This window comes from Lepidochelys kempii, chromosome 26 (genome assembly GCF_965140265.1).
Source record: "Lepidochelys kempii isolate rLepKem1 chromosome 26, rLepKem1.hap2, whole genome shotgun sequence".
In the NCBI taxonomy this organism is placed as follows: Eukaryota; Metazoa; Chordata; order Testudines; family Cheloniidae; genus Lepidochelys; species Lepidochelys kempii.
This window is the reverse complement of record NC_133281.1, coordinates 10,659,891-10,686,083: the sequence shown is the minus strand read 5'-3', so window position 1 is coordinate 10,686,083 and position 26,193 is coordinate 10,659,891. Positions and strand designations below refer to the sequence as shown.

The window sequence follows — 26,193 nt, the reverse complement described above, 5'->3', positions numbered from 1 at the left end:
AGGACTCTTGTAACTGCGAGGTCTGGTCTAGGGAAAGCAAGTTAGCACCTTTTGGGGCGGGGTGAGGAGAAGTACATTTAAAATAGTTCTGGCTAACACCACTTCTCTCTAGTGTAGACTGAGCCATTGTCTGGCATGGAGAAGATCTGCGTACATTAGGGGGGAGAGAGGCCAGGGCTGCTGATCCGACAATTTTCATCAGTAGTGGGTTCACTTTAAAACCTTGGTTTGGTTGACCAGTTGATTGACTGAGGTGGAAAAACTTATCTGAAATCAGACATGAGAGAAAAATTGGGCCCTGAAAAATTCTCTAACAGCGCAAAAAATCAATGGGCATTTATGAACATTTCTGGCCTAGGCATCAAGAAGATGACTACCTTGAGGACTACCACGGTCTTCTAGGAGTGGGGATCATATTACAATTCTAGATGGAGACCCCTAGGTGGCAGCATAGGTGCACTCAAACGATTGGCATTGCCATGTGTCGAGAACTGCACTCTGACAGGCCTTGCAAGTGGTCAGAATCATTTATCTTAGATGCTCTGGAGTAGAGCGTTAAACTCTCCTGGGTCCAGACTGGAAACCCAGAGTGAGTCGTACTGTGATTCTGATATAGGCACTTTGGAGATTTCTCTTCCAGGAGAGAGGAACAATGCAAACACCAACTACTTTATCTCATGTCCTCCTTTTAGCTGCTATTAATGTTACACAGCCCATCAGCACATAAATCACACTTGTGTTTCCCATGCACTGAATACTAATTCTAACGCTACAGTACAAAAAGTAATTTTCCCTATGTTGATATTCACCCCTTTTTGTCAACTGCTGGAAATGGGCCACATCCACCCTAACTGAATTGGCCTCGTTCGCACTGACCTCCCCTCCCCCCTCACTTGGTGAGGCAACTCCCATCTTTTAATGTGCTGTGTATTTATACCTGCCTACTGTATTTTCCACTCCATGCATCTGATGAAGTGGGTTATAGCCCATGAAAACTTGTGCCCAAATAAATTTGTTAGTCTCTAAGGTGCCACAAGGACTCCTCGTTGTTTTTGCTGATACAGACGAACATGGGTACCCCTCTGAAACCTGTACTAAATTGGTGCAAAGTGGCAGTACCTTCTTCTGACTTCCATTTCCTACCCAATTAAACACTGGGGGAGGAGTCTTGCCCCTGGGGTTGTAAACACTCCTTAGCTGGCCGGAAGAGACTTCCCAAGCATGGAGGCAGCTGGGTGTGGGAGTGAGCGGGATTGCAGCACGCAACACTGGGATGGTTGTGAGTAGCTCTGTGGAGCCCAGTTCACTGTAATCAGAGGTGTGACGGCAGCACGTATAGATGTACGCACTCTAGCTTTGACCTCGTTCGCTCGAGGAACAATAGTTTGCATGGGCTAGCCACGCAGGTACAAACCCAGGGTCCCCGGTGCGTGCATACAGCCTGTCCTGCCGTGGCTTCATTGTTATAATTACTGGCTCTAAATCAGCTCGCTCACCTCAGGAATGTGTACAGGTGCAACCACACCTCTGATTGCAGTGTAAACATAGTTCTGCTAAGAGCTGCTGCAGGCCCCATGGCTGGGAGTTTTGTGCAGTGGCCCTTCGGGTGGATGTAGTCTACAGCTTATGACTTACAGTGCTGAGCGTAGTAGCTAGATCTAGGTCCTAATCTGTTACAGACTTCTTGGGTGACCTTGGGCAAGTCACTTATCCTCTGTGCCTCAGTTTCGCATCTGTACAATGGGGATAATAGCACTGTCCTGTCTCACGGGGGTGTTCTGAGGATACACACATTAAAGACTGTGAAGTGCTAAGATACTACTATTGACTGCTAGGCACCTGCTGTCTAACTTACCCCTGTTGTCAAGGTCATTGCTGAAATTAGCCCACAAGAGCCTCATTTAATTACTTTTGGTTCAGGCTCTGGCCTACTGGAGGTAACTCTCAGACCAAGTAATTGTGTATTATGGGAAAACTATTGTTTCTCATAACTAAGGTTGCAACAAGGATGCCATTGTAAGGAACAATCCTCCACACACACCCCACCTCACCGTGAACAGAGAAAATAACCTAGTACATCTTTTTCCATGATTAGTTTATATTGTGGGAGCAGGAGGGAGGTGGGGGCATTTACCTCTTTGTAAAGGACCCCATTTAGCAATGCTTTTACTTTTATTATTTGAGGCCAAAGGTGTAAATAGTGCTTTAAAAATACCTAGAAAGACAAGGTTCCTTCCTCTGAAAATTTGCAGTCTTGCTCTGGTTCTTACAATCTGTTTTTAAGTTAGTTAGTGTTCCAGCTACTAAACCACAGTTCAAATGGTATCAATCTTGCTATCTTATTCTGGGTGTGGCTGACTTTATGTACATGCTGCCTTGGCTAGAGAGTGTTGACTAACCTTTCTTGAGCTGGAAAATCACAGGAAATCACAAACACAACCACCACCAGGTTATTTTTCAGGGCTGTCTGCTGTTTCTTTTTTCTCATATGGAGTATCAGATTTGTAGGTGCTAATCTCCATATTTCTTAGAGTAGAAAGAAAGTGACTGAAGGTTCTGAAACAGCTTCCCTTGCGCAGTGGGGACAAACTACCTAAATAGTTCTAAGATGAAGATGCTCAATACATTTATGAAGGGGATTACAGGAAGGGGTTGCCTGCAATGGCAGGAGACTGGAGTTAGTGACCCAAGAGGTCCCTTCCCCTTCTATATCCCAATGAAAGGCCATCCTGTCATCTATTGGCCAGATCCTCAGTGATGTACCTCCGGATAGCACCGCTGAAGTCAATGAACCTCTGCTGATTTACACCAGCGGTTCTCAACCTTTCTCTTTCTGAGCCCTCCACCCTTCCAACATGCTATAAAAACTCCATGGCCCAGCTGTGCCACAAGAACTGTTTTAACCGTGAAGCTGAGTTGTTCAGGCTTCAGCTCCAGCAGGGCTCCAGGCTGCAGTCCCAGGTAGCAGGGCTTCGGCTTTCTGCCCTGGGCTCTAGCGAGTCTAATGCCAGCCATGCTTGGCGAACCCCCTGAAAGCTGTTCGCGGCTCCCCAGTGGGCCCCAGACCTTGGTTGAGAACCACTGACTTACATCACTGGAAAATCTGGCCCTGTTCATCTAAGTCAAAACGCTACTGTGACGGGATCCAAGCTAAGATCCTAAATTCCCAGGCTGATGGGGTAGAGGGCTTTACAAGACACAACTCATGATTATCCCCTCTGCTGGATGAGCTGAGTGGCTGTGCTGTGGATTATCTTGCATCTGACTCTTCTCCCTCAGAAAGCAGGTGACTGTTATATTTGCAGTAACAGCATTAAAGACTCCAGAGGTCCAGTTAGAAAAAATAACAACTGCTTTTAATTAAAAAGCTTAATTCGACTATGCTCAATTCAAACTATACGGGCAGGAACATTCTGGCTTATCCACAGCTCCCACTCACAGGCTACTGAGTGACAACACAGCGAGCCAGTAAAACGCAAGGTATAATCATTACATCATCAGAACAAGCTTTCTCCAGCAATGATTGTATTAGTAGGAGCATTGCCAGCAGATCGAGGGAAGTGATTATTCCCTCTATTCGGCACTGGTGAGGTCACACCTGGAGTACTGCGTCCAGTTTTGGTCCCCCCACTACAGAAGGGATGTGGACAAATTGGAGAGAGTCCAGCAGAGAGCAACGAAAATGATTAGGGGGCTGGGGCACATGACTTATGAGGAGAGGCTGAGGGAACTGGGGTGATTTAGTCTGCAGAAGAGAAGAGTGAGGGAGGATTTGATAGCAGCCTTCAACTACCTGAAGGGGGGTTCCAATGAGGATGGAGCTCGGCTGTTCTCAGTGGTGGCAGATGACACAACAAGGAGCAATAGTCTCAAGTTGCAGTGGGGGAGGTCTAGGTTGGATATTAGGAAACACTATTTCACTAGGAGGGTGATGAAGTGCTGGAATGGGTTACCTAGGGAGGTGGTGGAATCTCCATCCTTAGAGGTTTTTAAGGCCCGGCTTGACAAAGCCTTGGCTGGGATGATTTAGTTGGTGTTGGTCCTGCTTTGAGCAGGGGGTTGGACTAGATGACCTTCTGAGATCTTTTCCAACCCTGATATTCTATGATACTGGGGGCAGACTAATGCTATTTCCATCATGTAGGTTTTGGGGAGGGCGGCATTAAGGAGTGCTGCAGATTTTAGAAGATTCCATGAGCACTGGCGATGGGTGAACCTGATGAAGGCAGAGGTTTTCTGAAACCCCATGAATGACTTTTTTGGGAGGGTTCCCAAAAATAGTTCCACTTCCCCAAACCTTTCTGTTCCCTGTACTTGAAACTCAGATTTGTCACGAGGTTGTTTCAGTTTAAAGAAATGCCGGTGTGATTTCTAGCTTAAAGAGCTTGGGCTGAGTGTTCGGGACCAAAGAGCCCTGCTACAGTTAGGATGGCACAAGCGGGTGCTTTATAAACAAAGTAGACATTTGGACTTTGCATTAGCATTGTCCCCACTCCTCACTCCCTTTCACACTTTCGGCATTCGATTGTTTTTTCTCTGCTTTTTTTTTTTTTGTTCGTAGTCTTTCCCAAGCAGAACTTGAACCAAACTTTTGAGCCTATGAGGTCCGATTAATGCAGCACCATTGACTATACTGTACATGGTTCTAGGAGGTCACCCTTTGTATTAAAGTTCCAGTCAAGTACATAAAAGATTGTTATAGAGAGGACGGTGATAAATTGTTCTCCTTATGCACTGAGGACAGGACAAGAATTAATGGATTTAAATTGCAGCAAGGGCAGTTTAGGTTGGACATTAGGAAAAACTTCCTAACTGTGAAGGTAGTTAAGCACTGGAACACGTTACCTAGGGGCGTTGTGGAATCTCCATCATTGGAGGTTTTTAAGAACAGGTTAGATAAACACCTGCCAGCGATGGTCTAGATCAGGAGTAGTCAATAGGTATACTGCAAGCCAAATCCAGACCACCAGACGTTTTTGAACGGACTCCGAACTCTACATATTTACTTATTATTATAATTTTTTAAAATTATTTTCTCTGGAATCTGGACCCTGACTATACCTTGACCAAGAAATTTGCACCTTGACAAAAAATAATTGACTACTCCAGGTCTAGATAATACTTAGTCCTGTCTCAGTGCAGGGGACTGGACTAAGATCATATCAAGATCCCTTCCAGTCCTCAATTTCTGTGATTCTGTGAGTTATAAATGGTTTATGAAGGGTTAATAAATGATGTTATAAGCAGGTTACAGACATCAGTCGCATGTGTTATAGATGATTAAAAGCACACAATTAGCATGTTATGTTTATAAGCAATCTATTGGCCTATTGGAGTCCACAACAATCTAAAATGATTGACTAACCATTTATTAAAACAACAGTTATGATTTATTAACCTGTTATAGACTATTTATAAATGGAACCTTAATATAAAGTGTGACGGTACAATATACTTTGGGGAACAATCCTGCACTGAACTTCCGGGGGGGAGGGGTGCATAAGGTGATCTAGTTGGTTTTATCCATCTCTATGACAGCAATACTAAAATTTAGACTTTATTCTGAAAACTGTAATTTCACTCAGGCTAGGAGCAGAGGATGGAGAAAAAGGATTTAACTGTAGGATGTGGTATAATGTCCAAACAAACTCAGAGCAGTTGCCTATGTAATGATAAGGCCACAGGCTCTTCCAAGTTCCTGGTTCCAGTTTTTCAGTGTTATTTTTGTTCCCCTCTGAGAAACTTAAAACCATCAGTCCTTTCTCCCCGGACAAGTGTTATCACCCTTCAGGCCAGGGAACTGGTGTGTGACAGAGAGATTCCTTCAGGGCCACTGTGAATGGGCATCATGTACAATCAGCTGCCACATGGTATTATTCATGCTGAGTGTTTAGCAGAATTCAAAAAATTATTGACCATGTATACGGATAACATGAACAGAGTAGGAGAAAAAAACAAAAGAGAGAGTTTTGAAAAGGCTGTAAACCCTCCTACTTCAGGGCATAAACCAACCTCTCACTACTAGAGGTCAGGAAGGGACTTTCCCTAGAGGAAGATTAACCTGTAGAGCTCCTTACACACTCCTCTGAACCAGCTGGTGCTGGCCGTTCACAGCAACAGAATTCTGGACAAGAGAGATCCCTGGTTCAACCCAGTCTGGCAATTCCTATCTGAAGGGGGAGGATAATCCCCCATGCAGCTGTTCTCCATGTGTGTGCAAATCCAGGTCCGTTCTCTTATTTTCTTTTGTCCCTGGGATCACTCATGGATTTCATGAAGTCCTGGATCTCCTGCTCCAGCACCTTGTTCCTCTTCTCAATGTCTTCCCGTGAGCGCTCCACATTCTGAAGCTTCAGTTCCAGCGCCGCAAACTTCTTCTTCTCTTTCTCGATCTCTTCATTCAGTCGTACCACTTTGGCCCAGACTTCGTAGTTCTCCTTCTGGAGGCTGCAATGGGAAGGACAGGGGACATCATGTGGCTTCTGGTAGCTCATACCTCTACGTCATCCAGCAATACAATACTTGGCAGTGCTACCCTGAATGATGAACAGCCTCGTTACCCAATCCCATAACACTTTGTCATGCCCAATGAATCCATAGCAACTAAAAAGCTCTGGGCATAATTATGAGCCAGATTGTGTCTCTTGGCTACAGATCTGTACTGGAGCTGGGGCAGAGCTCAAGTGACCTAGAAGGAGCTTTGCAGCACTATAGAAGGGTCTACCATAGTGGTTTTCAACCTTTTTTCATTTGCGGACCACTTTGGAAATTTTGAATGGAGGCGCAGACCCCTTTGGAAATCTGTTGTCTATACGTAGCTGAAATCTGTTCAGTCAGTTTTCAGTCTAAGTTTTGCTGACCCTTTAGACATAGTGGGATCTGCAGACCACAGGTTGAGAACCACTGGCCCAGCACTTGCGTCCCTTCACTGGCAGCAGCAGGGATGCATGGATCTGTGAGTTCGGGGCGTCTATGGGTTGCTAGATAAATATGCAGTTATGTCTGGTCCTTACAAAGGGGACAAAAAGGATGGGGGGGCAAAGATGCATGCACCCTCCTCTGCTCTTGTAAACTCACAAAGGGGCCTGCGGCACTGGGGCCCGATAGATGGGAACCCATCTAGAGCTGGTTGGGTATTTTTCAATGGAACTTTTTTTGCTGGAAAATGGCAAAAACTGAAACTTTTCATGGGAAAAGGCGAGTTTCGACAATTTCTTGACTCCAAACGTTTTTGAAGCAAAGTTTAGAAGGTGTCGACATGTCCCATTTCCACATTTGCTAACTGAAACTTTTTGGTTTTCCTGTTCAAAACAACTCTTTGTTTCAAAATTTAAACTGATTATAGGACACACACAAAATTAGAAAACGCAAATGGTCAAAATTAAAACAAAACCTTTTGAAATTATCAAAACGAAACATTGTTGATTGGCCTGATCTGAAAAAAAAAATCAGAGTATGGGATTGTGAAAATTTTCACAGTTTTGACTTTTCATCCCAATTTTGGATCTCAATTTGGGACAAGAAAAATTTCCAAAAATCTCATAATTTTTTGGTGAAATGGAAAAACAAATTCTCTCCCAGCTTGAGTCCAAACCAATATTTCACATGAGAGCCACCCTTAACTGCAGAAGTTTGGTTCCAAATCCAAGTTTCATGGCTGGCCCCGATCTCTATAATGGCCAAGTCCATAGTAATTAATATTGCCTAATATTAATATGGTAATAATATGATACTAAAGAAACATTAGTAATTACAGCCATATGATAGTGCAGTAACACTCGTAATTAACAGTATTAAGTGTATGATATGATACTGTAGTAATGTAAGTAATCACTACTTCATGATACTGTAGTAATAACTCACGTATAATAATGATACTATAATACAGGGGTCTCAAACTCAATTTACCTTAGGGCCAGCGTCAGTCCTCAAATCCTCCCTTAGGGCCAATAATGTCACTCATGCCGCCCAGAACCCGCCCCCACCAACACTCCACCCCCCACCTGCCTAAGGCTCTGGGAGGGAGTTTGGTTGGGGGAGGAGGTCTGTGGTAGGGGATTGGGGTGCAGGCTCTGGGAGGGAGTTTGGGTGCAGAAGGGGTGAGAGGTTGGGCTTTGGGAGGGAGTTTGGGTGGAGGAGGCGGTCTGGGGTGCAAGCTCTGGGCTGGGGCAGGAGGTGGGGGTGCAGGAGGAGGGGGTGGGGTTGCAGGCTCTGGGAGGGAGTTTGGGGGCAGGAGGGGGTATACGGGGAGGGGGCAGGGCGGGGGTGCAGGCTCTGTGAGGGGCTCGGGGCTTATGTGAGGCTCCAAGGCGGGGTGGGCCGGGGGGGCCTCCGTGCACTGCCGCCCCCCAGGTACTGCCCCCGCAGCTTCCCATTGGCCGCAGGGGCGCTCGGGGCAGGGGCAGCGTGCGGAGGGACAGCCCCGCCCTGCCCCGCCCCTCCCCGGGGCCACAGGGACGGGCCGGCAGACACATGGAGCAAGCAGGCAGAAGCCGCTTAGCTCCGCTGCACGGCCAGTGGTGGGCGGGGCCCCGGGCCATTGTAAATTGCACGTGGGGGGTGAGTGCCCAGGGGTGGCAGGCAGGGCCAAGGGAGAGACCCAGCCCCAAAATTGCTGGGGAGGTTCTCAGGCCGCAGATGGCCCACGGGCCCAGACTTTGAGACCCCTGCTACAATAGTATATGATAGTAACATTAGAAATTACAGAATACTACAGTAATACCAGAAATTAATCTTATATAGTATTAATACTATCATACATTACAATAAAATCAGTCATTAGTATTATATGATGCTATAGTAACACTAGTAATTAACCCTTTATGATATAATACTATAACAGTGCGAGTTGAGGTTTTCACACTCTCCTGAATGCAGCACTGAGAATTATTTACCTTTGCGAGGTGAGGTGGGTCATATTTTTTATTGGACCAACTTCTAAAAATCGTTATAAAATCTATTACCCCACCCAACTTGTCTTTCTACTATCCTGGGACCAACACGTCTACCAGAACACTGCAAACCATCAGTTACCTTTTAATTTGCTCTTCATAGTCCTTTTTCTGCGTTTCCATTTCTTTTTTCAGCCCCAGGGTCACCTTTCGAAGGGCCTCCAGGTTCTCCTGACCAGAGCCACAGTCCTCAGCACCGATGTTTGGACCCGATAGTTCCTTTGGCACAAGGCTGGGGCTTTGGTTTGCTAACAAATCTTTCTTGGAGGTGCTGCTTACTGTGCAAGCACTCTCCCCACGCTCTGCCTGGCAGGTAGGGACATTGTCGTAGGTCGAAGTCCGGTGAAGGTCGAGCAGCTTAAAAAGATCCTGAGACAATGTTCTTTTGTGTCCATCTGTCGGGGAAGTAGGAGACAACTGACTTCCTGAAGATGTCCAAAAGTCATTGTTGAATATGTCATTTTTATCGCTGCTGGCTTTCTCCCCCTGAGAGGAAGCAGTTAGGAAGGATTTCCTGTTAGGAAGGGTCTGAGTTCTTTTCCTGGACTGTATTTTCCACATTTCCAACAAATCTTTGGGTTGGTTTACATCATCTTCGAGAGATGCGCCCAGTCTGACTGCTGCTCTGGAAGAAGTGGGACTGCTGGTATCTAGGTCATCTCTCTGAAAATAGAGCCAAGAATATGAGAGAGTAATTCCATTTTCATTCACACACAGTAAGATGACTGTACTGATGACAGTTCAAATGACTTTGTGGTGACAAAAGTAAAGCCATGCTTTATATTCAAGTTCATTTATAACTCGTTAAGAAATGATGAGTGGACATTGTAAGTAGGGCTCGTAAAAAGAATTTCCGTCAAAGGATTTTCTCTGGAAAAGTGGGTTTTCCACTGAATTAAAATTTCTGTGGAAAGTATCTGCTTTCAAGGGACAATTTTGACTTTTTGTCAAAAAATGAAAACTAATTTTTTTTAGTTTTCTAGCCAAAAACCAAAAAATTTTCGTCTGAAAATTTAACTTTTTATTTTTTGCTGGAAACTTTTTGGTTTGTAGTTTTTCAATGAAAAGTATAAATTTTTCATCTAAAAGAAACCCATTTTCCAACCAAATGTAGTTATAATCATATTACAGGGAGACTGTCACGCGGGAGACCGGGGTTCGATTCCCCAATGGGGAAGCGCTGAATTTTACAGGGGAGGGATAGCTCAGTGGTTTGAGCATTGGCCTGCTAAACCCAGGGTTGTCAGTTCAATCCTTGAGGGGGCCATTTAGGGATCTAGGACAAAAATTTGGGATTGGTCCTGCTTTAAGCAGGGGGTTGGACTGAGGTCCCTTCCAATCCTGATATTCTATGATTCTATGACTCTGCTACTGGCCTACTGGGTGACCATTGGCAAGTCACTTCACCTCTCCGTGCTCCAATTTCCCCACCTGTGCAATGGGGATAATAATACTGACCTCCTCCATAAAGCACTTTGAGATCCCATGGTTGAAACGTTCTCTAAAAGAGCTGGGAATTATTATTATCTCACAGGATCGAGTCTTACCCTTGGGCCTTGGTTTACAGTATTTGCCTTGGATGCTGGTGGATCTTCTGCAGCATCCCAGCCCACGGAACTGCGTGGCACTTGGATCTTCTTAGAATCGTTCCTTTGGGTGGCGGGTGGAGAAGGGGGCTCATCTTTGGACACGGGGAAGAGCTTGGCATGGTCACTTATCATCACAGTCATCACTCTCTGGATCTGGGGGGTGCCTGCAATAGAAAAGAGCCACGTTCTACAGCGCCCAGGGAGAACTCACACATACCATTATTTTAAATCAGGCACTCAACCCTAACTTCTTTCCTTCCTAGCATTCACTGCACATTATTAAAAAGAGAGTGGAATTTGGGTTTTGTGTGAAATTCTTCCCTGTAAAAATCGTGGGACTTAAGCTTCACGTTCAGTGGTCACCGTTTCTTAGCTCTATGGAGTGAGCAAATCTTATACACCCAAAGCATTTCCCTATTAGTTCTGGTGCATTTTCCCCTTGGCCACAAAGTTCAGTGGAGAGGTCAAAATGTCTGGATCATCTTGAGTGACTATTTTCTGGAGTTCCCTGTGTGGTTGCAAAGGTACGAAAGAATTCCACACCTTTCTAAGGCCCAGAACATTGCTTACCCACCCTTGTATGGATGGAATGCACAATACAAGAGCTAGGTATTATTATTGTAGGGCCATTTGTTGCCTGATTGACCTGCCGTGGTCTGAGATACCAGGTAGAATGTTTTCTGTCCAGGCAAGATGGCGCTTTGGCTTCTATACTGTGTCTGACTTAGGAAGTTCATTGTTTTACTCCTTTGGATACAGTGATCACCTGAATACCACCTAATACTGTATACCACTTGAATACTGCCTAAGTCAATGGTGTTACAGGATTCCATTGTACCTCTCATAATAACTGCAGGGTCCTCTATCTTCGGCCTGATGATATTCACTCCAATCACTGTTGCCAGGTTATCCACACTCATCTTGTTGACACTGGAGTTCAGCTGTATTTCATGTAGGAACCTGCCGGAATCCAAGGGGGAAAATTCCACATTGGAAAACAAACAGTCTGAAGATAAAGCTGTTAAAGGTGTTATAAAATCCTAATAATCCAGCCAGCGCTTGCTCCAGGCCGCAGGGACAGAAACATAGATACAGGCCCCTTATTATTTCAGAGCACACTGAGACTTTGTCTTTTAGGCATCTCTACAGAAGCCAAATCTGTCAAGCAGAAAAAGAGTTGTATCCCCCCCCAAAACAAAAAGAAACAAAGATTGGTTTGATCCTCAATGATGTTGCCAAAGAAAAATGAGACAGCAAGCAGGGCTGGGGTGGGGCGAAACTCAACAGTTTCACTGTGCAAGAGTTTGGCTAAATACTGTCCTTGATTCTGACTCTCGTGGATTCAATGTGCTAGACATGGGAGCGCACATACAGGGCCAAATTGAGCTCACTGAGGTCAGTAAATTCATAGGCTTTAAGGTGAGAAGGGGGCATTTTGATCATCTGTTCTGTGGAGCATCTATTCTGACTTCCTGTATAACAGTGGCCAGAGAATTTCACCCACAAATTACTGCATCCAGCATAAAATTATGTCTCCATTCACCAGGGCATGATTTAACCCACAGAGTTTCCCTCTCAGTTTTGGGCCAAGCAAAATTTGTGACAACCCCTGAATTTTTAACAGGTTTCTCATTAAAACTAATTGAAACCATGTGTCAGGTAGTTTTTTATGAGAATCTACAAACTGGCTCATGTTTACTCAAAGCACAAAAGGGTTTGTGAATCTCTGCTCAAGCCAGAAAATCTAGACCCAGGTAACAAACCACCCAAAGTTCGGGAGTGTCCAGATCTGAGATTTTGGTTCAGGCCTTTGCAGTGTGTTGATTCAGATTCAGGTTCAGATTTCAGACTCTCCCAGTGTCCTGGGACATTTGGATCCAGGAGGTTGGTGAGAACCTGTCTTTTTGCACCTGAGCTGAATTTCAAGTCTGCAAAAGAAAAGAAAAATGAAAAGAAAAAACCAAAGCAGGTGAGTTTTGCATGGTTTGGGATTTATTGGTAGACAATTTTGTTCAGATCTCTTCAGCTCATCTGTCCAGTTACAGAGAAATTCAGCCTTGTGCAGGGGGTCACAAAAGAGCTTAGTTCCCTGAAGTTTTAAGGGGAACCAGAGTGGAGCCTAAGGCAGCCTAGTGGTTGCTCTCTGCACAAGTGTCAGTTTCACCTTTGGAGACTAAGGCCTAGATCCCCAGATGCACCATGATGCAAGTTGGGCTGTTTGTACAGGATGAAAGAGCACATACCTGCAGATATAACTGAGGAGGTTGTAATTGACTCGGGGAAGCACGGACAGCTGCTTCACTAGCTCCTGATGACCCTAAATACAATTTAAAAATTGCTTTGTAAAGGCTTATAAACTTATCTGAATTCCAAACGATCTGTGAATTTGCCCAGTTTCTCCAACGACATCCTGGTGTGGTATCTCCACTCAGTTCTTGCTCGCCTTTGGAACTAAATCCACATGTTTATTTCTTTAGAAGCCCTGATACGTGACACGGCCAAGATTTTCTAAGAGGCTGAATCATCAGTCGGGGCCATATTTTCAAGAGATCTCACCTCCCATTAAAGCCGCAAAATAAGTGGCCAGATTTTCAGAAGCACTCCACTCTGAAACGTGCTGAGCTCTTTTCAGAATCTGACCTAGCATGTTCTTCTTACATTTATTGTGTCAAATTATTTATCACATGGCGTGGGTGATCCCAAAGTGAAACTACCTGCAGAAAGCACCCACCACTGAAATGCAGCCACCACTGGGATGAAACACAGCAGCTCTTTGAGAACACTCTGTTGATTAACAGATGTGCCTTACTCTTGTGTAGAGTGGTCCAAAAGACAGGAACAAAATTGTGGTAGCACCTAGGAGGCTCAGCCGTGGACCAGGACCCCATTGTGCTTGCTGCTGTACAAACACAGAACAAAAAGAAAGGCTCTGCCCCAATGAACTAAAAACTTCCATTGACAAATTAAAAGTCAAAGGAAATGTCAACCTGATCTTTTCTGACTATCTCTAAAGGTAAGTTTTACACCACACACATTATCATAGTCCCGTTAGTGTGATGGACAACACTGATTAGTCTGATCCAGTATGGCGATTCCTATGTTTCTATCTGAGTGACTGGAATGTTAAAAGAAACCCATGGGTTCTCAGCGTCTATATATATAGATCTCCCCTCAGTCCCCCACAGGTAGCAACACACAATGGCTGGTTGGTTGGATGTGTGGCTTCTGTGAGAGAGCAAGGCTGAAGTCATCTGTTTGACATGTCACCCCCAGTAACTCTTCTCTGTTCTTGGAATGAGCTTCTTGCTGCGGGGCCAGCTGCTAAGAAAGTTCTGATCCCAATGACTCACTCATATTTCCCCAAACCATGGTTCCCATCTGTTCTTTGCTTCTCTCAACCTCTGCATTTGCCCCATCTCCTTTCGTGCTCACCCGCCGACCACCATCTCTACTCAGAGTGACACTGCAGGATGCTGCACTTCCTTCCTCTGATAGTTGTTTGCACTGATCATTTACTGCAGGGACTCAGCTAAAAAAGGAAATATGAGAGACGGGGCAGCTTTCAGGATTCGCACACCCCTGACAGCTAAACCTTAAGATAGGTAAGCCCATGTGGTCAGATTGGGGAGCTAAGTTTACTTATTTTAACAGCAATTCAGACATGAAGACACATTCTGGATTTAAAACCCAGTTAGTCACGCACAAACCCCTCGAACATGCAGCTGAGTGTGCACACAGACACTCTTCTGCTGGAAGTGACAATACCAAGGTGGGGCCTGCAGGGTGGATGAGTCAAGGGATGAAGGGGAGAAAGCAAAGAGTATCTTTCCCTAGGGCACCAATACTGGCCAGGATGCTAGTGTATCTTCTCAGCTACTTTTCTGAGACTGTTAAGCACCAAATTTGTCCCCCGTGTAAGTCCATGGCCGTCGGTGAACCCCAAACTTGGTCGAGTTACACCAGCGGGGTTGTTGTTAATTATATTTACTGCGGTAGTACTCTAAGGGCCAACCAAAAATATGGCCCCATTGTGCTAGGCACTGCACAGAGTAGTAGACAGTCCCTGCCCCAAATTGTGTCTCTTCTTTTCTATATATCTATTCCCATACGCCTCCCTTTATCTAATCTATCTACCTCGCACATCCATCACCATTGTGTTTAAGCATTGAATTGTAGATGCTTTTGATTCGTAAAGCACTTCAATTTCCAACAAGTGCTTTTTTAAGGCGTGGGGGGGAATAAATGCACAGTCATGGGTACCTTCATTTCATCGGCATTCAGAAGCATTCCACACAGGAGGAAGTCCTCATACTGCAACCAGGGTACAACCGGCTCTGGGAGTTCCCTCAGGTAGAGTTTGAACAAAGATGCCACCGTATGTACATCTGTATCGCTGTAGAATAAATGGTGAGATTGGAATAAAAGGATACACTCAACTGAGACTCAGACGCTGTTGGCCAGGGAACCATACATCTGTTTTGTTCATCTTGGTTGAGTGAATTTAGCGTTCAGGAAAGGTGCCTATTTTGAGCAACAATAGCTTCCCCCTCAGGAGAGGAGAGGGGCCGCAAAGGAACAAGAGGACAATTAAAGAGTGGGGACAAATTAAAATTGTAGGAGCAGGCCACCAGTGGGGGACACCAGGCAGAGAACCCCAGACAGCACCCACTGCTTTGAGACGGGACTAAGGGAGACAGTGGAAGAGAAGTGGATGCTTGGCAGATCGTTCTGCTCGGCCATAGCGTTGGTGGTTTCCCAGCATTCATAATCAGGGTAGTGTTTTCCTAGCCTACATTTGAGTGATGGGTGTTTTTATGCATTTACTTAACAGGCAAATATTTTCTAGCACTCACATATTTGGCAGGCCTTTTCCATTCAGAGTTGGCAAAGCTTGTCTGGGTTTTTAAGGTTCACGGCAATTACTGACCATGTTCTGCGAGGACAGATGTTTGCAGCTTTGCATACCATATAGTTTATATTCTGTCAAAAAGGACACTGTCAAGATAGGTCTCTGTTTTGACCTACCTTGAAGTTGTTAAACTGTTACAATCTGCTGGCAAGTATCCACCAGGTCATCTATTTTTTAGGCTGTTGGGTTTTTTTCTTTAAAGCCGACCACTCACTCACTGAGAAATGCTTTAAAGGCCACCATTTTTGTAGACCGTATCAAAACAAAATATCATGAGTTTCACCTGCCTGCTCGGCATCAACGCTCCTCTAAAAAGCACCTTGCCACAGTCCCGTGCTGGCAAAGATGACCGTGCCAAAAAAAAAAAAAAAAAATAGACCTTGGAAAGGAGACTGAAGTTGTTGCTGTCGTCGTTATATAAAAAGAGCCAGTCTTCCCCAGTCCGTCCCAGGAATTAAAGTAAGAGGAGGCGGAGGGGAGCACTGCTCTGCTAAAAACAGAGGAGAGCGGTCTATGGAGAATCTAGTCCTTAGTCCTTTTGCTTTGATCAGTGATCTAGGTGGCCTAACTGTCATCTAATCACCGCCAAGACCTGAGATTTTGACAACATGCCTTTGCAGATTCTAGATCAAAGCTGAGAAATGGTAACACCTGTTTTCTCTTGAGTCCTGACCCACATACAGGCCGAAGGATTGATTTCCTATTGCTGCAGATAGCGCAGCCCTATAAACATGGCATTGGGTGCGCATGCGCTTTATACTGAGGTTTCTAGATCTTCTTTTCAAATCCACTCGTGGCGAAGCGCATCCTTCTCAAACATCGTCTAGACCAGGGGTTTAGAGCAGGTGCCATTCTTGGTGCTGTCACTGGCTCACTGTGGGTGCGTCTACACAGCAAGCAGCAGCCCGCAGCCGCGCGTCTCAGAGGGCTTACGCTAATGGTGTTAAAAACACCACACTTGGGCTTACGCTAATGGTGTTAAAAATAGCAGCGTACACGCTCGGGCTCTTAAGTCTAGGGAGCAGGGTGGGCTTTAAGCCTTCAGAGCCTGGGCGCCAGTCCAAGCCACAAAGTCTACCATGGCTGGTTTTGAGTTAGCCCCACGAGCCTGAGTCTGTTGACCTGGACCCTAAGACATGCTACCATGGTTCTGTCGACATACCCCTTGTGGCAAGTCACGTAACCACTCTGTGTCTTGCCTCTCTACCTACCTAATGCCTCATCCTGTCAACGCTTAGGCCGTGTCTCCACTAAAAAGGAATTCCTGGGACAGCTGTACCAGCAAACCCTCCCAGTGCAAACAGAACCTCTACCAGCTAAAGTGTGCTTTCGAGCTTAGACCAGTCCCCCAAAGAAAATAAGCGAAAGGGCTTTTTTGCGGGTATAACTGCAGCTACCCTCGAGCTGTTGCTGACATAACTCTGTGGGTCAGGGGTATGATATTTTTTAACAAGCAAAGCCCTCTGCTTCACTATCAGCCAATGGACGGCTCACATGCTAAAAGTTAAGCACGCATGTGAGTATTTGCAGGACTGGGGCTCTTCACAGGACTGCTGTGAGACTCGGGTTTGGTCGAGACACAGATTTTGTCCTATAGAACTACTAGTGTGGGTTGCTGCTTTTTTTTTTTACCATTAATGTTATACTGGTGAAATCCCTCGGGTGGATTCAGTTGTACTAGTACAAAGGTGCCTTCTGCCAGTATTGCTAATTCCCTTGCCTATGCAGGAGTAGTTATCCTGGTATAAGCACCTTTATACAGATATAAATGAGTCCATACTATGCAGGTTATACCATTCTAATGACACCAGTGCAGCTCAAGCGGTATGACTTCTGTGTGTAGACAAGCCCAAGACCCGTGCCATTGAAGTCAATCGGAGTTTTCCCATTGGTCCAGTGGGAGCCAAATCACTCACAGTGTTTGTAAAGAGCTTAGAAATTCTCAGTTTAAGTGCAAAGTGTTATCACCATCCAATGATTCCCCTAGGGACTCACACACTGTTTATCCCAAAGCCTCTGATACAAAACCAACATTACAGGGCACTGAGAAAACAACGGCTAATCCTTTTTCTTTCATGTCCCATTGCAAAGCGTTGTCCTGCAAAAAGGCTTTACCTTCCTGCGAACCCAGCACAGGTTGTAACAAGAGGATTTGCCACAGACAGGCCAGGTTATGATTCAGAAGCTCAGAGCTGTTCTGCTCCAACAAGCAAGACCCAGGGAGGCCAGGTTTCAAACACAACAGACACAGTGACTTTCAGATGTCAGCTTGGCCCAGGGATTATTCTAAGTGTAAGGGCTGCGGTGCACCTAACTGCCTTTATGTGAACTTTCCTTTCTATATAAAGAAAAACACCCCAGAGGAACAGTGGTCTTGTGGTTAAAGTGTTGGGCTAGGCTGCTAAAAACAGTAGTTTACTTCTCAGCACTGCACCTTGGGGAAATTAATCAAAACTTTAAGTGGGCTCTAATTTGGGGGCACCTCCCTTTTTGGATGCTCAGTTTATAATAGCTCGTGCTAGATTTTCAGAAGCACTGAGCCCTGGCAACACTGATATCAGGAGCAGCCCCTCCGAAATCAGGTTCAGGGGATCTCAAAGCTGAGCTTCGCAAAATCGGCAGTCAGTTTTGAAAGGATCAGCCTAAATCCTGGTCCTCGTGGGAAAGTTGCCATTGATGTGAGCAGGACTCAAACAAGGTGCCGATGCTGCAGAGGTCAGGTAAATAAGCCCAGATCTGGCTGGTGCCTGTGGAGAAAGGGGCACTGCCATGTCTGAGAGAGAGACAGATTCATCTACGCCCACAGAACCGTGCGCCTCCTTGTTTCCAGTATTGTGAGTGGACCTAGATCAGAATCCCTGAGCCAGGTCTGATCCCCCAGTGCCCTGCACCTCAGGGGAGTGCTTACACCTGTCACACACGTTCCAAGTCAGCAACATTTTGCACTGCCCTATGTGACTGCACCAGGCTCAGGGCATGGAGAATCAGGCCCTTGTGTATATAGCACCCAGCCCCAAGATCCTTCATCAAAAGCAATCACAGAGGGCTTAACCCCATCTCCAAGCAGGTGAGAAGGGTTAGGGATAACGAGACAGGATAGCTCACTGAGGGGAAGGGGTTCAATTAGGAACTAATGAGTCAAATCAGGAAGCTTTATAAAGAGAGCCCCAGAAACCTTAACCCACCCCTTTCTTTTTGCAAGGCCTGTGTGATAGAGTGCAGGGAGGGAGGGAAGGTAGCAGTTTATGCTATTACAATAACTTCTACAATAGCACATACCTGGAGGGAGGGGAGCTGAGATATAGAATGAAGCCCTTTATTGGTGATTGCAGTGGTTGGTAGAGTGTCTTGAATGTGAACTTTGTGTTAGGAAACAGAACATGGTTTGGAGGCTGGTGGGGATACAGAGAGTGGTATGAAAAATCCTCTTTTTTTCAAAATGAGGTAAATCATAGAAATGCAGGACTGGAAGGGACCTTAAGAAGTCATTTAGTCCAGCCCCCCATGCTGAGGCAGGACCAGACGTTACACCTTGTCATTCATTCTTATTATTCTCTGTACTGCTGTAGTGTAGTGCCCCAGAGCCTTTCTCACGGACCAGGACCATGTTGTCCTAGGTGCCGTACCAACACAAAATGAAAGGACAGTCTGTGCCCCCAGGAGCTGACAATCTAAATATAAGACAAGAGACAACAGGTGGGGAAGTACAAGGAAACAATGGTCAACATGATAGGGCATGGTCTCTGCACACCAGCAGCCTAGCCACTGTTAAGTTTTTTTTATAGGCATCAGGGCAGAAGAGAGTTTTAAGAAGGGATCTGAAGATGGGTAATGAGGCAGCTTAATGGATGTGTACAGGGAGCAACTCCCAGGCATGTAGGGCAGCATGGGAGAAAGCACCGTGGTGCTTGTTAGAAAATTTCACAAGTCGCCAATGGACGCTAACATCCTGTGCAAGTCAGAGGCAAGGGTCAACAGCTCAACCGTGAACGAAAGATGCTATGAAGGGATAGGGCTGACTCTGAAGGGCCTTGACAGTGAGGACAAGCAGCCTGTGTTCAATGCAATAGAAAAGGGAAAACCAGTGGTGGGATATACCTGAAAGCAGGAAAGAATCAGTGGGAAAAGCAACTGAGGGATAGGATCCTTAAAGATTTAGCATGAATGAAATAAGACCCATCCAGAATCTTCTCCACTGAGCCTAATGACAACCCCCAGTTCACTTCCACCTCACCCAGACTTTCATGGCTGATGGCAAAGGCAGATGAGAGAAAACGCCATTTATGCTGAAGAAGTTGATGGCATATCATGTTAAACTCCTAGCACAGGCAGCTTCCCTGTGTCCCTCCCTTTGGGGCCTTGTTTCCTATCTGTGTCTTGACAGGTGGGAAATGAGTGGTTAAAATGGTTCCTCCTCATTACAACATTCAGTTCCTCGGCTCTGCATTTTCTGTTAATCCCAGTTTGAAAAATGACAAAACCATAGAGATTAACGCCAGAAGGGACCATCTTATCTAGTCTGACCCCCTGCACATCAGAGGCCCCTACACAAGATCCAACCCGCTCCATAAAAAGCTCAACAACCAAAATTTGATCAAGTATTACATGAGGGTCTCCTTTTTTAAGCAAAGTGTGATTGCTGATAGGTAACACCTCCTTGAAATCCTTCGCTAACCTGTCCTTCCACATTTAAAAGGAAAGGTCAGCCATGCCTGAAAGTTCCTGTCATCTCCTGACTATTTGGGGATATTTGTGGAGTGAGTTTGTGGGTCTCAGCCAAACCCCTCATTAGTGGCCATTTGTCTGCATCACCCAAGTTGCCCATTACAGTCACCAGTAACTGGTGGTTTCAGCAGATGGGCCAAGGGCTGAATGGGGCATGAGGACTAAACTCCGCCCTAGAGGTGGTTCCTCCGGGCAGGATTGGGGCACGTTGTCGAGGCAGAGTTTATGGGAAAGATCTGCACTGCGGCTGTTTGCTGAGCGTGTTCTGTAGGTAAAGAGGGGACCTGAATTTCGGACAGTCCAGCACCTTTCCCCACATGGGAAGCTGGTAGCTTTCTGGGATTCTTTTCCAAAACAATAAGCATTGTTGTCTGACCAGTGTGCCCAGTTATCCCTCCAACCCTGCTCTAACAGCCCAGGCTTTGACTTTCAGTTGACCCCCATCTTTTTTGAACCCTCCTTTCTAACTGGGGGCATGATCTTTCTTGCAAAATGGGAAGGGTCTTGTTTGCTTCTCCACAGAGATCAACCAGGCCAGTGACTTCCAGAAGCCTTCAGTTAACAAAAGCAGTAGATAGACAGACTGCACCCCGAAGGTCTTAGCTGGGTGGGATCAGGAAACATAAAGATTACCGGTCAAAAGATGGCCTTTCCCCAGCGTCAAATGCGTCCCTCAGCTGCTTCACCAGGTTGTCCTGGCCAGGCAGTCGGAAGATGCCCTCCTCATTCATGCCGTGCTCGCGTATGAACTCTGCACATGTCTCCACCAGGATAGGAACCAGGTGCTGCCCAAATTTCTGTTCATATGCCACAGTCTCAGCCAAGCGCTGGCCAAATACCACTAGACAGAAGAAGGGTATTGTTAGTAAAGGATAGAGGTAGGCCCAGAGGCAGCGGTGGGATTTATCTCTGGTCCCTTGTAATACTGTCATTGTATGGAGCTACTTTCAAAGCTGAACAGAGGTTTGGTTGCTAGATGACAATACAGGGCCAGATCCCCAGCTCAAAGTCCACTGACTTTCATGGAGCTATGCTGATTTACATCAGCTAAGAATCTGGCCCACCGTGTCATCAAAACTTAGAAACTGCTAGACCAGACCAGAACTATGGTCCATCTAGCCTAGTATCAGTGGCCACTGCAAGATGCTTCAGGCAGTATACCAAAGGGTGCAATGGAGACGTCGTCTTGATGCTTATATGTAACTCAGTTTATGCTCTGTCTGCCTGCTTGTTGTAAACTTCTACTGAAACTCCTTTAAAGGAAATCCCTGCCCTCAGATAAGCAGAAAAAGTCAGCTCTGAACTTCCCCAAAGTTCAGGGTTTGAGGCCACGGTTTCAATTCATTTATGCATGTTTCCGTTTATAAGTTCCCTCAGCACTGCACAGCAACCAGCTGGTACCGTTAACATGCCATGGGATATGGAGATTGAGGTAGCCCATGTGGAAGTTTGCTTTATCTTTGTCTTATAATATCCAGTGGCAAACACTTTGCTACAAACATTCCTCCTGAGTGTTTGATGGCAGAGACATCAGGAGAAAATCTAAGAGGGTAACTCATAGAAACCACTGAAGAAATGACGGAAAATAAAACATCTTCCGATTAATTAAATTAACCTGTGTTAAACCCTTTCCTGCAAATAGTGTTAATATTTTACATCTTCTAAGTGCCAAACAACTGTTAACTAACCCCTCCTCCGAACACCCTGGTATTAAGTAATAGTGTCTCTGCTTTATAGATGAGGAGCCTGAAATACAGCCACGATGGGGATGTAAGAAACATGCTGGGGGAGATGAGGAATGAATATGAAAAATGCCAATAGAACAGCAAAAATGAAGAGGGCTGGGGATATGTCACTTCATTCCCCCTGCCACTGACACACACCATGGAGGTGCCAATGAGTTAACTCCAGGTGATGCCAACGGCTCAGCAGTTCTAAAAACTGGGCCCTTCCATGTCGAGCAAGCTGTTAACATCAAGTCAAATGTTAGAACCAGGCTAGAGCTCAGGGATTCTTGGTTTCCAGTGCCCTGCTGGACCTCACTGCCTCTTTTAATCAGAGACGAGAGATCACTAGTAAAACAGAGGTCTTAAAACTAAGATGGCAAAGGAAAAACAGCCTCGTAATGCAGCGCCAGCTGGCTTTGGGCTGGGAGCCTTTCCCTAGCCTAATCCCTAATGTGTCCTCCGCCAGTCAGCTGTATTTTTAAAAAGGGGGCAAGTACCTTTCCTCCGGAGCAAAGGCTTTTTCCTCCTGAACTCCCAGCAGAAAACCATCCCTAAGGCTGGAATGCAGCAGCCCTCATCCCAGCTCTTCATCCTCGGGGCTTTAGGCATGATGACAGCAGAGACGCCCTACACCCAAGTGGCTCCAGAATATTAATGGCAAAGGGTCCCGCGGCCTCCTACAAGATTTTGCCCCGCAATGTGTTCACCTCCTGTTCCGAAGGCTGAAATAATCCTTGTGTATCTCTTGCAGATCAGCATTATGCTCATAAATACTCCTGTCTGGAACCGCAAGACTTGTCAGCACCTGCCTTATGGTGTGTTTTTTTCATTGACAAAAGACTCCCTTTTGCTTTTAAATAATGAACATAAACCTGTCATTGTACTCAGTAAAAGTATAAATGGCTCCTTTTTCTTAGTAACTCATTATTTGCCATTCAGTTATCACCCTGGAGGATCATAAAAATCAACCCTCTACCAACATGGCTCTCTACATCCGTCATTCCGTCTGACACACGGGTAGCATGTCAGCCAGCTCAGAGATGCTCCTTGGGTGTCAGGCTGGTAAAGGGGCTCAGAGGCATGTTGAAAGGTTTCATTTCATTCAGTGCAGCCTCTCTGCTTTTTAACATGGAGCAAATTAACAAACAGCTGCCTTATCTGCGTGAGTCACCGGGGGCATTTTTCAAGGGGGATGCAACCCAAGCCTAAGGCATGCAGATGTACAAAATAGACTGTCCTATTCTCAAGCCTGCCCTTTGGGAATCCATTAACCCCCGAGTTAATTTATAACATGGTATGGGTCAACATCACCGAAAAGAGGCCTGGATCCTCATTTACCGTGCGGCCCCTTTACACCACTCTGGGGCTTGCATTTACACTTGCTTGAAGGCCACTTTACCCTGCCAGTGCAATTCCTTTGGTGTAAATGAGCGTCAGGGCTGGAGTCTTTATTTGCAATCATGTGACTTTTTAGGGGGCTGATCTTAGAAATCCTTGCTCAAATGACCCTAGTTTTGAACCACTGATGGTACTGCAACTTTCCAAACTATCAGAGTGGGTTTTAGAGCACATAGAAAAACTGGCTGTTAAACATGAACCTAAACTACAGCAGAGTGACCGGCTTGGCTGGAATAAAGAAGCTCTAATCAATGCCAACCCACTAACATCAGGTCTTCATCTGGGTATAGTTATTATTTGAATCGCCGTAGCACTGAAAGCCCCCAACTGAGATCGGGGCTCTGTTTTGCTAGGTGCTGTATAGTCACATAGTGAGAGACAGTCCCTGCCCAAAGAGCTTAGGGCTTAAATAGACAAGATGGACAGGGAAACAGAGGAGGAGAGATTTGTCCAGGTCAGTCAGAAACACAACCCATGTCTCCGGATTTCTAGTCCAGTGCTCAGTCCATTGGACTATGCTGCCTCTCTCTCTCTTGATAGATACTCAGTTCACTCCTGTATGAAACACTACTAATTCTGAAGACGAATCATTCTTGATTGCAAAGCCCGTCAGCCCAGGAATCTGAGCCCACCACAGAAGTTTCCTCTGTTCTATGCTTTACCCCGGGGCTGCTCCAAAGTCACTTGCGGAGAGTGTCAATAATGCCGTAAGATCATGAGCAAAATATTTACTTTTTTTTTAAAAATGTATAGTTAGTATTATAAAGCACTGTAATGGTCATATACTACAGTGATGGGCATTCCTGGAAATCCTTAAGATAGGTGGATGAGGTTGATACTCCCTTTGCCTCTGGGCGTATCTACAACACTGACAAATTTACAAAACACTACCTTTCTAATTGGCTCGTCTCCCCCACTTCCCCCTTTGCACGGGCATAAATAGCTGCACAAGGTGCTGGGCCGTGGGGAACCGGATGCTATAATGCCCTCCTGCACCCAGCAGGGGGAGGGGAGATGACCAGGATGCCCATGTTACGAAGACAAACCTTGCGACATTCTGCCGAGAATGGGCCAGATGGCTATGGAACACAGGCAGTGTGGTCGAGAAGTTAGAGCAAGAGAATCAGTACCACTACAAAAGGTTCCCCCACCCCCACCCCCGCTCTCCTGCTGGTAATAGCTCACCTCACCTGATCACTCTCGTTACGGTGTGTATGGTAACACCCATTGTTTCATGTTCTCTGTGTACATAAATCTCCCCACTGTATTTTCCACTGCATGCGTCCGATGAAGTGAGCTGTAGCTCACGAAAGCTTATGCTCAAATAAATTTGTTAGTCTCTAAGGTGCCACAAGTCCTCCTTTTTTTTTGAGTTCTATTCTTGTCTCTTCCACTGACTCACTGAGAGCCCCGGCTAGAAGTTACTCTAGGGCTGGATGCCCACTGATGCCAATGGGAGTCTCTTTCCATGGGACACCTGGATCAGGTCCATAGCACCCTACTTAAATTGCAAGCTCTTTGGGGGCAGAGACAACCTTTTGCTCTGTTTGTACAGCACCTGGCACAGTGGGGTCCTGATCTGTGAGTAGGGATCCTCAGCACTTGCACAGAACAAATAAATAATAATATGAAGATAAATAACATGTAACCCTTCCATACTCCCATTACAACAATTTACCTACATGGCAGCTATGTTGAAAGGTTTAATTAGCATATGTAAAACACTTTGATTTCCTTGGGTGAAAGTTAAAAATATAAGAATTGCCATACTAGGTCAGACCAAAGGTCCATCTAGCCCAGTATCCTGTCTTCTGACAGTTGCCAGTGTCAGGTGCCCCAGAGGGAATGCACAGAACAGGTCATCACCAAGTGATCCATCCCCTGTTGCCCATTCCCAGCTTCTGGCAAAAAGAAGCTAGGGACACCATCCCTGCCCATCCTGGCTAATAGCTACTGATGGATCTATCCTCCATGAATGTATCTAGTTCTTTTTTGAACCCTGTTAGTCTTGGCCTTCACAACATCCTCTGGTAAGGAGTTCCACACTTTGTGAAAGAACTACTTCCTTTTGTTTGTTTTAAACCTGCTACCTATTAATTTCAATTGGTGACCCCTAGTTCTTGTGTTTATGAGAAGGAGTAAAAAACATTCCCTTATTTACTTTCTCCACACCAGTCATGAATTTATAGACCTCTATCATATCCCCCCTTAGTCGTCTCTTTTCCAAGCTGAAAAGTCCCAATCTTATTAATCTCTCCTCATATGGCAGCTGTTCCATACCCCTAATCTATGCTACAGAAGCATAAGATGTTACTGAAAAGCCACCCCCAGAGCCATTTCAGCTCCCCTTTACCTCCTGATGGAGATCCCACCACTCTTCGGATAGACTTAACCCACTCATCCATCTCGGATTGGGAGTTGGCCATCAGTACATAGGAGTCTTGTCCTGTTCGATTCTGGTCTCCCGAGACCCCTGCAAAAATAATTACTCGTAAAGGGAGTTGGGGGTGGAACAAAGACACGAGCCCTTATTGATTTCTTAGCTAAGTGCTATGGGCCCAAAAAAACCCATTATCCCATTCATCTCTATCTGGCTGTAAAATGAGGTGGTGTCTCAGGGAGACGCGTTGTTTACACCATCTCTCCATCACTGAAGCTTTCCACCAAGGAAATGAACTAATAGAAAATTAACGTCACAGTGGAATGAAGAGGTATCCTGTTTTCTCTCAACACTCTCCTTGGTGTATTTACCTGGTACTTTCTCCCAAAGTATTTTCCAGAGTGATTTACAAATTTGGGGCCTGACTCTCTTCCCACCACAACAATATCACACCAGCGACTTTAGAGGAGATACTCCTGGTTTACCCTGGTGTAAATAAGAGGAGGATCAGGCC

The 26,193-nt window shown here is 45.6% G+C and overlaps 1 protein-coding gene across 3 annotated transcripts in view; it reads right to left on the bottom strand.

Annotated features, from left to right (window-relative positions):
- Positions 1 to 3,352: 3,352 nt before the first annotated feature.
- ARHGAP25 (Rho GTPase activating protein 25) overlaps positions 3,353 to 26,193 on the bottom strand; it is a 46,571-nt gene continuing 23,730 nt past the window's right edge. For 2 of the 3 annotated variants that reach the window (XM_073324890.1, XM_073324891.1), the window contains 8 exons: positions 25,653 to 25,772; positions 20,808 to 21,015; positions 14,801 to 14,933; positions 12,784 to 12,857; positions 11,379 to 11,500; positions 10,499 to 10,704; positions 9,034 to 9,614; positions 3,353 to 6,447 (listed from right to left, as the gene is read on the bottom strand). In XM_073324890.1, the coding sequence (XP_073180991.1) occupies positions 6,237 to 6,447; positions 9,034 to 9,614; positions 10,499 to 10,704; positions 11,379 to 11,500; positions 12,784 to 12,857; positions 14,801 to 14,933; positions 20,808 to 21,015; positions 25,653 to 25,772 (1,655 nt within the window). In that variant the 3' untranslated portion in view covers positions 3,353 to 6,236. The remainder of the gene's footprint in view (positions 6,448 to 9,033; positions 9,615 to 10,498; positions 10,705 to 11,378; positions 11,501 to 12,783; positions 12,858 to 14,800; positions 14,934 to 20,807; positions 21,016 to 25,652; positions 25,773 to 26,193) is intronic. The other variant, XR_012156265.1, reaches the window with a different exon arrangement.